General features: G+C 45.9%; 1 protein-coding gene across 1 annotated transcript in view; it reads left to right on the forward strand.

Moving 5' to 3' along the window:
* The window catches only part of LOC306941337 (pleckstrin homology domain-containing family G member 1), an 87156-nt gene that overhangs the window by 61853 nt on the left and 12145 nt on the right, over positions 1 to 13158 (forward strand). The window contains exons 3-6 of the mRNA XM_079526754.1: positions 3149 to 3249; positions 5439 to 5508; positions 10373 to 10419; positions 12675 to 12825. Of these exons, the coding sequence (XP_079382880.1) occupies positions 3149 to 3249; positions 5439 to 5508; positions 10373 to 10419; positions 12675 to 12825 (369 nt within the window). The remainder of the gene's footprint in view (positions 1 to 3148; positions 3250 to 5438; positions 5509 to 10372; positions 10420 to 12674; positions 12826 to 13158) is intronic.

The raw sequence follows: 13158 nt of genomic DNA on the forward strand, positions 1-13158 counted from the left end.
AGAAAATGTTCCCCGGGAAATGAAATCCAAGCGGAGCCAGCCCAGACTGATATACCGCGACAGTGTTGTGTGATATTAGTCTGGCTTATTAGCCAGGCTAACTAAAACTAAGACTAAATATACTGACAATTTCGTCAACAAAGAAAAACTAGACTAAAATGTTAGGAAGGGACTATAGTGGACAAGAGATCCAGTATAAGTAATTTTACACTTGGTTGCTTGCTGAAAATAGCAGATCTACAAGCTCACAACGCGTCGCGACGCGTTGTGAGCTTGTAGATCGGCTATTTTCAGCAAGTGTAAAATCAGCCATCACGACGGCATCAAGGCCCGCCAAAACACATTTTAGTCGACTAAATCAACTGTAGATTTAGTCGACAAAAATCTTATGATATTTAGTCGACTAAAACTAGACTAAACATTAATACATTCCAGTTGAAAATGTGACTAAAACTAAATGAAAACGTTTCAAGAGACTACGACTAAAACTAAAATGGAAATTTGCTGCCAAAAACAACACTGGTATGAGTCAAGTAAACAAAGTTTTAGCTTCACCACACGCTGTGGTTTAGTTTAAAGCCAGTGTGATAAGTTCATTAGGGGTAGTGTTGTGTGTGCGTTAACGCTGCGTCAATGCAGACTCCACGTCAGATGGTTTTACAGTCCACTCCCTGCTATTTAGCACAGCCTTCAATTTGAAGTGTCTTGTTTGTGCCTTGCATAGCTGCCTCCGCCATCAGTATGTGAAATACAGTACATGTGCATGTGAATGTCTGGGTGGTGTAGGGCGTAAAACACTAGGCCACCACTATACAGTCTGAGGCCCAGGTTGAATCCCTGCCAACTTGCCAAAGTGAACACGCTTGGCACTGTCAACTTCACATATTCTTGTCAGTGCCCATGTTAGTCAGTCAGTTGCCTCTCGCAATTTTCAAACGCCTCGATCATACAGTCTGGAGAACGGAAGCTTTGATCATGAGCAAGCGATAAAGCGGAAGTGAAGTCTCCTCCCCACTTCCATTCCGTCTTTACAGTCTTTACAGTCGCACAAATCTTTCCTAATATAAATAGAAATCATCTAAGCATATATAGCTTGCTAGCTATAGCTTAGATATAGCTATAGCTTCCTTGCTCGGATTTTGGGAGGTGTAGTTCCAGTCTCTATATAGCGTTCGGAGACGCGAGACTAGTCGATGAGGGCACCTGTGCACTGTGTGCAGTGGGGAAGGGAGATGGCAGGAACCTCTGCAGTCTGCACGCTTGCACTCTCTCAGTGAAAGTAATGTTGTCAAGTGAAAAGGATTCGGAGGCGAGGTTGTCTTTCTTCACCCTGTGCAGGACAACCGGGTACGGTTTGGCAGCAACAGGGACCACAGTACACTATGAGTAGTCTCTGTTGCTCAATGCTCTCTGTCATTCTCTATATGTCTCCCTCTCATTGTCTTTCTGTTTCTCTCCTTCCTTTCTCTTGTTGTCTGTCCCTCCCTGCTCGGGGGAATATCACCCAACAAATAACACAATCCAGTGATTTGAGTGCCAGGGTGAGGCACACAATATTCCACACTCATAATAATGAAGACTAATAATAACTAAAAGCCAGGACTGTGAAACGTAACCACACCAGCAGACATACCACTCACGTGCAGCCATACGTACTCAGTTTCTCTGTCTCTCATTTTCTTTATTTTGCTTTTACACACACACACACACACACACACACACACACAGACAGACAGACAGACACAGACACAGACACAGACACAGACACAGACACAGACACAGACACAGACACAGACACAGACACAGACACACACACACACACACACACACACAGAGACAGACAGACAGACATGTGCGTGTTTAAGTGATCTGCGGGTGTGTGTTTGTACATGTTGTGGGCTAGCCCAGTACTTTTCTCTATGTTGTAATGTCTTGGTCCTGCCCAGCTGCAGACGTTTGTGTGGTTTGAAAACCATTACTGTGCTTGAAACTCAACTGCATGATTGGGGTGTGCGGGCGTGAGTGCACAGCTAAATCCAGAGTACCAATTTAAATCTGAAAGTGTAAAGAATAGTGAATGAATTGATTGATACTGAATGTGTGGCTGTGTTCAATGGCACCTTTGTTTCTGGTGCGTTGATGTGTTTTGGGGGCAGGACCTCGCCTGGTAACTGTTAAATTAATAGCCTGCAGGTATAGATGCTATCAGTACTTAACCCATCTGTCAGCGAGACAGACGAAAAGAGAGACACGACAGAGGAAGAGAAAAAGGAAAGGGTAGTTGTTGGGGGGGGGGGGGGGGGGGGGGGGAACATTTCATGAATTAAGAAACGTTCTCCTTTCCTCTCCATTTTTGTCTACGACTGCTACTATGTTTGTCTGTCCCTGTCCCGTCTACCCGTCTCTGTCTCGCACAGCTTTTTCTGCAGGGCAGAGAGAAAGCTGGGCGTGTAGCATGTAATCTGCTAGAGATAAGTCGGAGAGTTAAATCTGTTTCCACAAAAATAAGCATCCCTGTAAAACACAGCAAACACCTCCTTTCTTCCGTCTCGTTGGCATTGTTGTAGTTTACCGTTTTATATGTATACACAAAGTTTCAAAGCAGACAATTCATACATTCACATTATATTGACGTTGCGATACTAATATACCACTGCGCTGCACTGCTGCCTCGGGCAATATGCATATACATTAGGAGCAGTCGGCAGATGAAGTCTGGCCGCGGCCAGGCTAATACATTATGGCCATTTGAAGATAGCAGATCTACAAGCTCACATTGAGCTTGTAGATCTGATATTTTCAAAAAGATTTTGTATACATTTCAAAACTTGAAAGGGGACATTCTGCATGATGAGTACTTTTACATTTGGTACATTAATTTGATGCCAATACTTTTGTACTGCATTTTAAATGCCTGACTTTTACATGTAACATTAGAGTATTGATACTTTTACATTTAAGTAAAAATAATTGAGTACTTTTTCCAGCTGCTGTTTCGTTGCATGTGTACACTCTTCAGAGTTATATTAACACCAATGCTTTTTTATTGTGTACAGTCGCTCACACATCACTGCTGATTGGATTTCCTTCTTCATACTTTGATGTGTACCACTCCTGACACCGTCTCTCCCCCCCCCCCTGTCTGCAGGACTATCTGGAATGTATCAGTAACCAGTCTCGCCTGGCCCTGAGCGCAGAGGATAAAGGCTCTCTATTCGGCAACATCCGAGACATCCACCACTTTAACAGGTACAGCACAGCCGACGTTAATGGTGCATCACCATAATGTACAGTATAGTGTATCACAAGCATAATGGCATATCGCTGTAATGGTCTTTGTGCGCGGCGGAGCAATTGACACACCTAGTGATTCATTTTCAACAGGGAGAGCGGGGCAGGCGGGGAGGGGACGGCAACATGACAGGCGGAGCGACAAGCGGGGCACGATCCCGTGAAGATGTGCTCATCTCACACACATTTTTGCGGGCTATTCTGTCTTTATTTGGATAGTGCAGCGGAGAGTGACGGGGAGTGACACGCAGCAAAGGTCGTCGGGCATTAAAGCCTATGTGATATGCGCCTTAACCACTATAGGCCATCGGCGCCCCACGCACGCACTCATGCACGCACGTAGGCCATCGGCGCCCCACACACAGTTTAGTGTCAGTCATCTCGGGAAACCCGTGTTAACGAACGCCTGATTGCATTAGGTTGAAACACTTTTTTTTTTTAATCCTCGCTATCGTGTCGGATGTGTAGGCCACTTCTTCGCTTGTTTTCAAGAATGGAAGACGATTTTCCAATTTTAAGGCGCTGGGCTTCTCGATGGTGTCACACCCGGTCTCGCCAAGAGACACTTGAGTGTCTGTGGGGTCTTTCTGACCCATTTTGAGATTTTGAAGTTGATTATCTTTGCCCATGAAGCTCTCAGAAGGTTCCCTTTTCCTTTTTGTTCATCTAAAAATGTTCTAAATCTGATTTTAGGCATACTTATACCATCTCTGTCTGGTTGAACTTTTCCCTTACAGTCGTGGTTCCTTGGGGGGGGGGGGGTTCTAAATGAACACATACAGTACATGTCTGTAACTCTGAGAGTATACAAATGGAACCCTTTTCCATCTGTACACTCACAGTTATGGGAGTCCTTGAAATAAAAAGGTTTCAGAAGAGAACCACCTCTCTACACAGTGCTGAACAGTCCTCTATTCACATGAGGAGTGTAGTGCGACCTCGCAGATCCGAGCAAGTAGGCAAAAGACCTGTGTAGAAGACCGTAATGTATATCACAAGTAGGCGCCTGTCGGCGGCTTCCTCTCTGTCCTCACTCCAGCATCCTTATTTCCTTCCTGCCATTGAAACCCAGTCAAAGCACCTGTTTATTTCAGCTGTGGGCATTTTTTGTTGTTGCAGTCAGGTGTGTGTGTGCACGTGTGGTTTGTGTGTCTGTGTGTGCTCCGTCTGCATATTTGGTTCCACGACACCACTCTGAACTTTGCATGAGTTCAGTGAGTCTAGGTATTCATTCTGGGTGGCTAAGGTAGTATCAGCCATGGTGGTCCGGACGTGCACACTTTCTCTACTCTATTCATTTCTCAGCTGTCGCACAATGAGAAACTGGAAAAGAGGAACATAAAAGGCTGTTTAAAGAGGTCACAATGACCTCATGCAACAACCATGAAACAATAACTTCACAATTGTTTTCCATAGGAAAGGCAAACAAATACACACATGCACGCACGCACGCACGCACGCACTCACGCACGCACGCACGCACGCACGCACGCACGCACGCACGCACGCACGCACGCACGCACGCACGCACGCACGCACGCACGCACGCACGCACGCACGCACGCACGCACGCACGCACGCACGCACGCACTCACTCACTCACTCACTCACTCACTCACTCACTCACTCACTCACTCACTCACTCACTCACTCACTCACTCACTCACTCACTCACTCACTCACTCACACGCACATACACGCACACGCGCACCCACACACCACACCACACCACACCACACCACACCACACCACACCACACCACACCACACCACACCACACACCACACACACACACACACACACACTCTCTCTCTCTCTCTCCTGATTTCAATACATGGAAGTCACTTATTTGTTTAGAGCAAAATGCCCTAGGACCTGATTTCTATACTCATGGTGACTCTTGTCCCTGACATTTAGTGACATTGTTTGGAACAATGAACGACGAGGAAACCGTTTTCACAGTTTTTATTATTTCTACAATTGAATCTGACAGATGAATTGGGTGTGTGTGGGAGAGAGATTGTAGCTACATAATGTGCTGTAAATGTTAATGGTTTAGCAGTTCTATGCTTGTACTGTACATGTGTGTTCAAGCATGTGCGTACTACCTCAAATATTGATGTTTTATCATGTAAATGTGTGTTCCAGAGACCTGCTCCATGACCTTGAGAAGTGCAACTCAGACCCTGTGGCCATCGCAGAGTGCTTCGTAGCCAAGGTGAGGAACTTCTGCCCTCCCCTAAATCTGCCTTGTCTTTACTTCCTGCTCACACAGTCGCACTCCTCCCCAGCCTGTTGAAACCTGTCCTAACAGCTGGTACACACACACACACACACACACACACACACACACACACACACACACACACACACACACACACACACACACACACACACACACACACACACACTAGGATAAAGAAAATGGCTGGCTGTGCAATTGTAAAACTTTAACATGATTGGTTGCCTAAATCAAATGTAGAATGGATAATGATGGGTACTACTGGCACATAATTCAGTGCGTCTAACCTTGCATAAGGTCAGGGAAATGTGTCTGGCCCAGCCGTGTTGTCTGTGTTTTTACAGTGGACAGACACACGGGTGGAATGGAGGAGGAGGGCAGGAGGAAAAGGAGAATGTCAGAGGAATTTTAAGGACTGTCCAAATGTATAATCATCTCCCTTTACTGGAGACTTTTAAGTAGTTCTTCAAGAAGGAAAATATGGACTCGGCATTCACAGCTTCTTCCTCCCTCTGTATACTGTATTTGTGCACTCGATTATATGGTCTGCATTTCTATAGTGCACGCACATCCGCCCGCTTCATTTCTATAGTGCACGCACATCCGCCCGCTTCATTTCTATAGTGCACGCACATCCGCCCGCTTCCGTGCCCAGGTGCAGGACCAACAACAGTTCAGCATAAAATTAAAATAAAGTCCCCACACTGGCTAGAAATGCTCCACTGGGTTTTATTGGGCGCTCAACGTTTCGATCAACAGATCTTCGTCAGGAATGTTCCTGATGTAGAACATATGCCAACACAACAACGTATTACACATACATTCAAAATTGTATTACACACACAGAGAGATATATAGGCTACAGTAAGAACAGTGGATCTATGACATCCCTAACAGATTATGGAAACAAAGATGAGAACAAAATGAGCAGGAACAAGCCTGCATCTCATATCATATTGCACACACAGTCAGTCCCTCTGATACAGTAGTGGACAGTCATTATTATCATGGTTATCAATATGCTTATGCAGATAAGTGTTTCGCCACTGAGTCAGGTGTTTCGCCACTGAGTCAGGTGTTTCGCCACTGAGTCAGGTGTTTCGCCACTGAGTCAGGCAGCTGAGGTCATATATCACGGCAACCATGACCTTCCTTTTCCCAGGCGGCTGCTCCATCCACTGCTGCCCCATTATTCCTATATATTTGTGTTCCAAATATTTATATATCCCACTGGCTCCAATTCCCTTTTCTGCGTCTCGCCCTGCGTCTCATAAAAACTATTATATCATCATGTCCCATGATAACTCGCCAGCCACATTCCAACACATCCTCTAAAACACTGCCCTCCCTCTCTCTACTCTCTACTACCACAATTACACACAATAACACACTGTAACTGTAGCTGTCTGGCCACGTATAAAGTGAGTGTCGTTCAGTCATGCAGGCTTCCTAAATGCAGTAGCTGTTATCGAGATGCTTGTTTTACTGCTAACCACACCACCATCTTAGGCAATTAACTGGAATCCATAAACAAAACAAGATGCAGACAATGATGCAAGCCACCATTTAAAACCCAATTTGGGAGAATGTTTCCAATTGGTAAAGGGCAAAGAAGGCCATGGTACTAATGAGTTGTTGATTACTACCAGTCAAGTCAGCCAATCCGTTTCAAGATTAAATTAGCTTAATTAGCTTAACTCTGGCCTATTGGAGGTACTGGTGATCTTTAATTAGGTATTTAATATACAAATGAGTGAAAGGTCATTATGGTGTTGACGTTGTGGTCATACAGTTCTGAAATACTTTATTGGGGATAATCTGGCACACGCACTGTGAGACCCATGTGGGTTTCGTGATTATAGTAGTGAATGTTATGGGCCCTTTCTGATAACACAGCTGTAGATAGAGCCTGAGCTTGGCTCAAGGTATGTCTGCGCAGTATGTGTGGGTGTGCATTTGTGTGTGTGTGTACTGACTGTGTGTGTGTATATTTGCATGGATGCGTCAGTGAGTTTAATGAGGTCATGCACTTGTGTAAGGTCAGTAGCCAGACCGCTGCCTGGAAATCTGTGTAGTCTTCACTGGCCATCACGCCCTTGTGAATCTGAGACATGTTAAGGAAAATGTGTGTGTGTGTGCGTGTGTGTGTGTGTGTGTGTGTGTGTGTGTGTGTGTGTGTGTGTGTGTGTGTGTGTGTGTGTGTGTGTGTGTGTGTGTGTGTGTGTGTGTGTGTGTGTGTGTGTGTGTGTGTGTGTGTGTGTGTGTGTGTGTGTGTGTGTGTGTGTGTGTGCGTGCGTGCGTGCATTAACAGTCTTCTTTTCACTCCATGTAATTTATCAGCCTGACTTCTGGTAAAGGGGCTGAATTATACGAGAACCTATAGTGTTCTGTGAAGCTTAGTCATGGTCACACAGACCCAGAGAAACCACACACACACACACACACACACACACACACACACACACACACACACACACACACACACAAACTGCAATTGCTTCAGCAGACTTAGGAGTCAGACAAACATCACAGACCAGGAAAAGTGTTTGAAGCAGGGAAAATAGATTACTGATCATAAATCTGCTGCTCTCACCTCTCAGATAATTGGCCATTCTGATGATCCCAAGTTCCACTCCTACAGTGAAATGTGTTGACTAAGCCTCTAAGGCTTTTATGGGTCGCTACATGCTGACTGAAGCAGGGAGAACGCAATTAAAACAAGATCACGGCCTTATCGCACCAACAAATGAAATGGCTTCAGCACTTAATTTTAAAACTCATTCGCCATGTCCAGACTCTAGGGACAAATCCATATACCAGCTAAACCTATTGCTGTGTTGACGATGAGGAAATCTATTTCTGTGCAATGTCATAACATTTAAGGGATTTGTCCCCCACCAATCAAAGCCAAGCCATTAAGAAAGTCATATCCGGAGCTGTTCTTGGCTCCATTTTCTAGAGTGGACTCAAGGTTGTCATTAATCTTCATAAACGTTAGTTATAATGTAGATGCATAGAACGATGCAAAGAACGCTTTCATGCAGTGTTTGGATACAGCAGCTCGCCTATAAGTTCATGTAATTTTACAAGGGATTTTTTATATTAAAGATGTGGGTTATTTCTGGTTGGTTTCAAAGCTCTGGGTTCAAAGCACGGGCGCGCATGTGTGTAAATAGTCTGTGCCTGCATGCATGCTGGGTACAAATTTGCAGTCCTGCAGGGTTGTGGTTTTGGATGCCTTTAGGGGTATTAGAGTGTGTGTGTGCGTGTGTGCGTGTGTGTGTGTGTGTGCGTGTGCGCGTGTGTGTCATCAGAAATCAATGGTGGCACATCTGGTTGTGTTTAGTCCTGGTCTGTGGTAGCAGACTGCTGGAGACGAAGAGAGAGCTCTGCTCTTCAATTTAGAACCGTTCCCATGGAGCACCTCAGAGATGCAAAGTGTGTGTGTGTTCGTTCTATCTTGTGCATTTGTGGCCGTAAGCACTATTTTTGCTCCATTATTAACTACGCGATTGTTTGCTGCGGTTTAAATAGAAATGTATATTTACACCAAGAAATAACATTCACATGCATCCGAACTATAGGCTGTGTGTGTGTGTGTGTGTGTGTGTGTGTGTGTGTGTGTGTGTGTGTGTGTGTGGGGGGGGTGGAGGGGGGTGAATCAGGACAGTCTCCCATCATCTGACCTGGGTGTTTATAATGCCGTTTTCCTGTGATAACCAGCAACCACTTCCTGTGTCAGACCAAGCCTGTCGTATTTTTAGACACACAAGTTCAATTTTACTCACTGTTACGCAACACTTGTGGGGGACATCCCTGGGCCCCTGTACCGAGGCACTGCAGGAGATTGTGTGTGGGGCCGGGGGGGCTGTGAAAGGACAGGCGATTTAACACAAACAGATGTGGAAGAAAACTTCAAGGAAAATGTAGGGGAAAGGCATTTAGAAAAAGGCAGGAATAAGGGTTATTTATGGGTAAAAGATCCAGAGATGACGTGATGGGTAGGTAAATATCCAGATGGAAAGAGTGAATGAAATGAAATGGAGAATGGATGGGGGGCGAACAGAGGAGACACGTTCATTCCAGCTTTGATAAGTCATGCTGTCCCTGATGTCTTTGATGTTCAGGGAGGCAGGCATGCAAGGTGAAAAGGGGGTCAATTAAAGGGGCGGATTACGTGGGGATATTTAATCCCAGCTCTCTGGACTATTGGTAGCAACATAACCTTAAAGGTAGGGACGTGGGCTAATCATAAGCTTTACTGTAGGGTGGACTTTCAATTACCGATGCTAGAGAGAGGTTGCTTTGTCTGCCGTCTCGGAACTGTGTAGTCCTGTAAACAAAACATGGAATAAGCGACCGTTCACCAAAGCAACGCTCAGCCTCATAGACCACAGATGCATGGGCTTACACACAGTATTTAAGGTAGTGCGCACATGCTTGAACACACACACGTGAAAGCATACAACTTCTAACCTTTAACATTTACAGCACATGACATTATGCACGCACGCACGCACGCACGCACGCACGCACGCACGCACGCACGCACGCACGCACGCACGCACACAGTCACACAGTCACACAGTCACACAGTCACACAGTCACACACACACACACACACACACACACACACACACACAGAGCAAGACACACTTGCAAACGCAAGCTCAAACATGCAATGATTTACCACAAGTGGATGTAACACACTGTCATCTTGCTTTCCCCGCTCAACTTTTTGAAAGGCCTCAACTCTTCAGTTGTAGCTTTTTTTATTATTATGTGTTTGCTGTTTATTTATAGGCATGCACAGACTAATTCTATGCTTATCGTTTGTCAGAGTGAAGAATTCCACATCTATACGCAGTACTGCACCAACTATCCACGGTAAGACTGCAACCATTGGACAATGTGTACTGTACTCCTTTGCCCATTCATTTATTCCTATATTGCCCTGTCACTCTAGACAGGGCAATACTGTATATGGTGCCCTGTCGCTGCATAATACCCAATCTTTGCGTCTTCCCTGTCACCCTATCCTGATCTCTCCTCATTCCCAGCGTCTCACATTATAGGCCTATTGTGTACACTGACTGAGCCACGGCTTTACCCGTCCCTACACAGTCAAACGCTCCCTACCCTAGGACTGACACATGCTATAGAGGCCACCTCCACAGGAGTCAAAGTGTCTACTGACAATTATGCCCCAGGGTCTCTCTACCTCCCTCCCTCCCTCTCTATCTCTATTTATGTCTCTTCTTTTATACAGGACCCATTGACAGAGTTACAACGTACACACTGACAGATGGGTATTATAGTTGACACTTTATCGTACCTTAAGGCCTTAATGTTTTATTTCACGATGTCTGAATAACGCGGCATTGTGGGTATCTCAGCCTGACAAGAGAGAGAGTGTGTGTGTGTGTGTGTGTGTGTGTGTGTGTGTGTGTGTGTGTGTGTGTGTGTGTGTGTGTGTGTGTGTGTGTGTGTGTGTGTGTGTGTGTGTGTGTGTGTGTGTGTGTGTGTGTGTGTGTGTGTGTGTGTGTGTGTGTGTTACTGTGTGTGTGCGTGCATGTGTGTGTGCGTGCGTGCGTGCCTCTGTATGTACTGTATGTGCACAAGTGCCCACAGTAAAATGTTTTGGTAAATGGTGCATTTATATAGCGCCTTTCTCCAAGTCGCTTTACAGAGATTGTGCATTACATTCACCCATTCACACACACATTCACACACCGATGGCAGCGGAAACCATGCAAGGCACCAACCAGCACATCGGGAGCAATTAGGGGTTCAGTGTCTTGCTCAAGGACACTTCGACACTAACTCTGGGGGAGCCCGGGTTCGAACTGGCAACCTTGCGTTTACCATCCAGCCACTCTACCCCTGAGCCACTGCCGCCCCGTATTCTTTGCGCTAGCACATAATGCCTGATTTGCCCTGTGATTTTATAGATCAGCAGTTTTGGTGCGCAAACCAAGTATAAATATATAGGACCACAATGGAAACAAGTCCCCAGGACTTTTTTGTGTTATCTTTTAGGCTAAATGTCTGACTGTACCTCGTGCTGTTTACATTTCGGACTAATAAAGTATTCAATAACTCAATCAATAACTCAGGCTTAATGCACCCACTGTATTTCACAACAATGCTGACTGATCAGCAGAGAACACACCTTCCCTTCGGGCTACTTTGAAGTAGATCTGCTCTGTAGGCAGTTTGACAAAACACACAAGTCATTATTTACGACTTAATGATGACTAATTGTGTGTGTGTGTGTGTGTGTGTGTGTGTGTGTGTGTGTGTGTGTGTGTGTGTGTGTGTGTGTGTGTGTGTGTGTGTGTGTGTGTGTGTGAAGGGGCCATTGTCAACGGGTTGAGATAGGCCCTATCCCACACCCTCGCACAGCTGCTGACCCCCACCAAGGTCACACACGACAGACACACACATGAGTGTACACACACACACACACACACACACACACACGTGCACGCCACTGCAGAAGCCGGGGCTGCAGATGTATCTTGGGTCACACTGAGCTCTTAAGGTCGGGTTTCCTCCAGAACAATGTGAGGCCTGTGCGGAGCCTGATGGAATTTAGACATGCGTGCGCGCACACACACACACACACTCACGCAGACAACTTTTGGACAGCTCACAACTTTCGTTCTCAAACCTCTCTTTTTTTTCTGCAGTCACATTTCTACACTCACACAACGCTATGGTCACTCTTGACCTGCCTCCCCTCTCCAGTAAAAAAGGCTTTTTCTTCCCCAGTAGGTCACAGTAACGAAGATCCACTGACCACTAAATACTCTGATCTTACAAGAGCATCAAAACACCACGCTCTGTTGGACGTCAAAACACCATGCTCTGTTGGGGGTGTGTGTGTGTGTGTGTGTGTGTGTGTGTGTGTGTGTGTGTGTGTGTGTGTGTGTGTGTGTGTGTGTGTGTGCGTGTGCGTGTGCGTGTGTGCGCGTGCGTGGCCTTTCGTGCTTCATCGGTTTAATTTTCTTCTTTTAAAGAGTTGACGTCCAAGGTTTCTATGGGGATGAAATCAAATAGTTTCAGTACAGCATGTACTACTTTCAGTGGGTTTGTTTTTGTCTGTCTTGACACATCCTTTTCTTCCTTGCGTCTCCCAGGTCAGTGGCTGTGTTAACAGAGTGCATGAGGAACAAGGCGTTGGCCAAGTTCTTCCGCGAGCGCCAGGAGTCTCTGAGGCACTCCTTACCCCTGGGCTCCTACCTGCTCAAGCCAGTGCAGAGGATTCTCAAGTACCACCTACTGCTACACGTATGTCTGTCTGTCTCACGCACAGTGCAAAATGTTTTTTTATATAGCGTCTTTATCCAAAGCACTTTGCAATGTGCTGCACTACACTCATTCGCACACACATTCATACATGGACGGGGGAAACCGTGTAACCATGCAAGCCATCGACCTGCTCATCAGTAGCCGTAAGGGGTTCAATGCCTTGCTCAAGGACAACACTAACTCAGTGGGGGGGGGGGGGCCTGGAGATCGAACACGGCAACCTTCCGATTCCCAAGTGATCAATTCAACTCACACAACTCATTTACTGCAGATGACGTCTTTTTTTCCCTATGGCGCTCGCTGCCATTGACG

This window comes from Electrona antarctica (genome assembly GCF_951216825.1).
Source record: "Electrona antarctica genome assembly, chromosome: 17".
Classification (NCBI taxonomy): domain Eukaryota; kingdom Metazoa; phylum Chordata; class Actinopteri; order Myctophiformes; family Myctophidae; genus Electrona; species Electrona antarctica.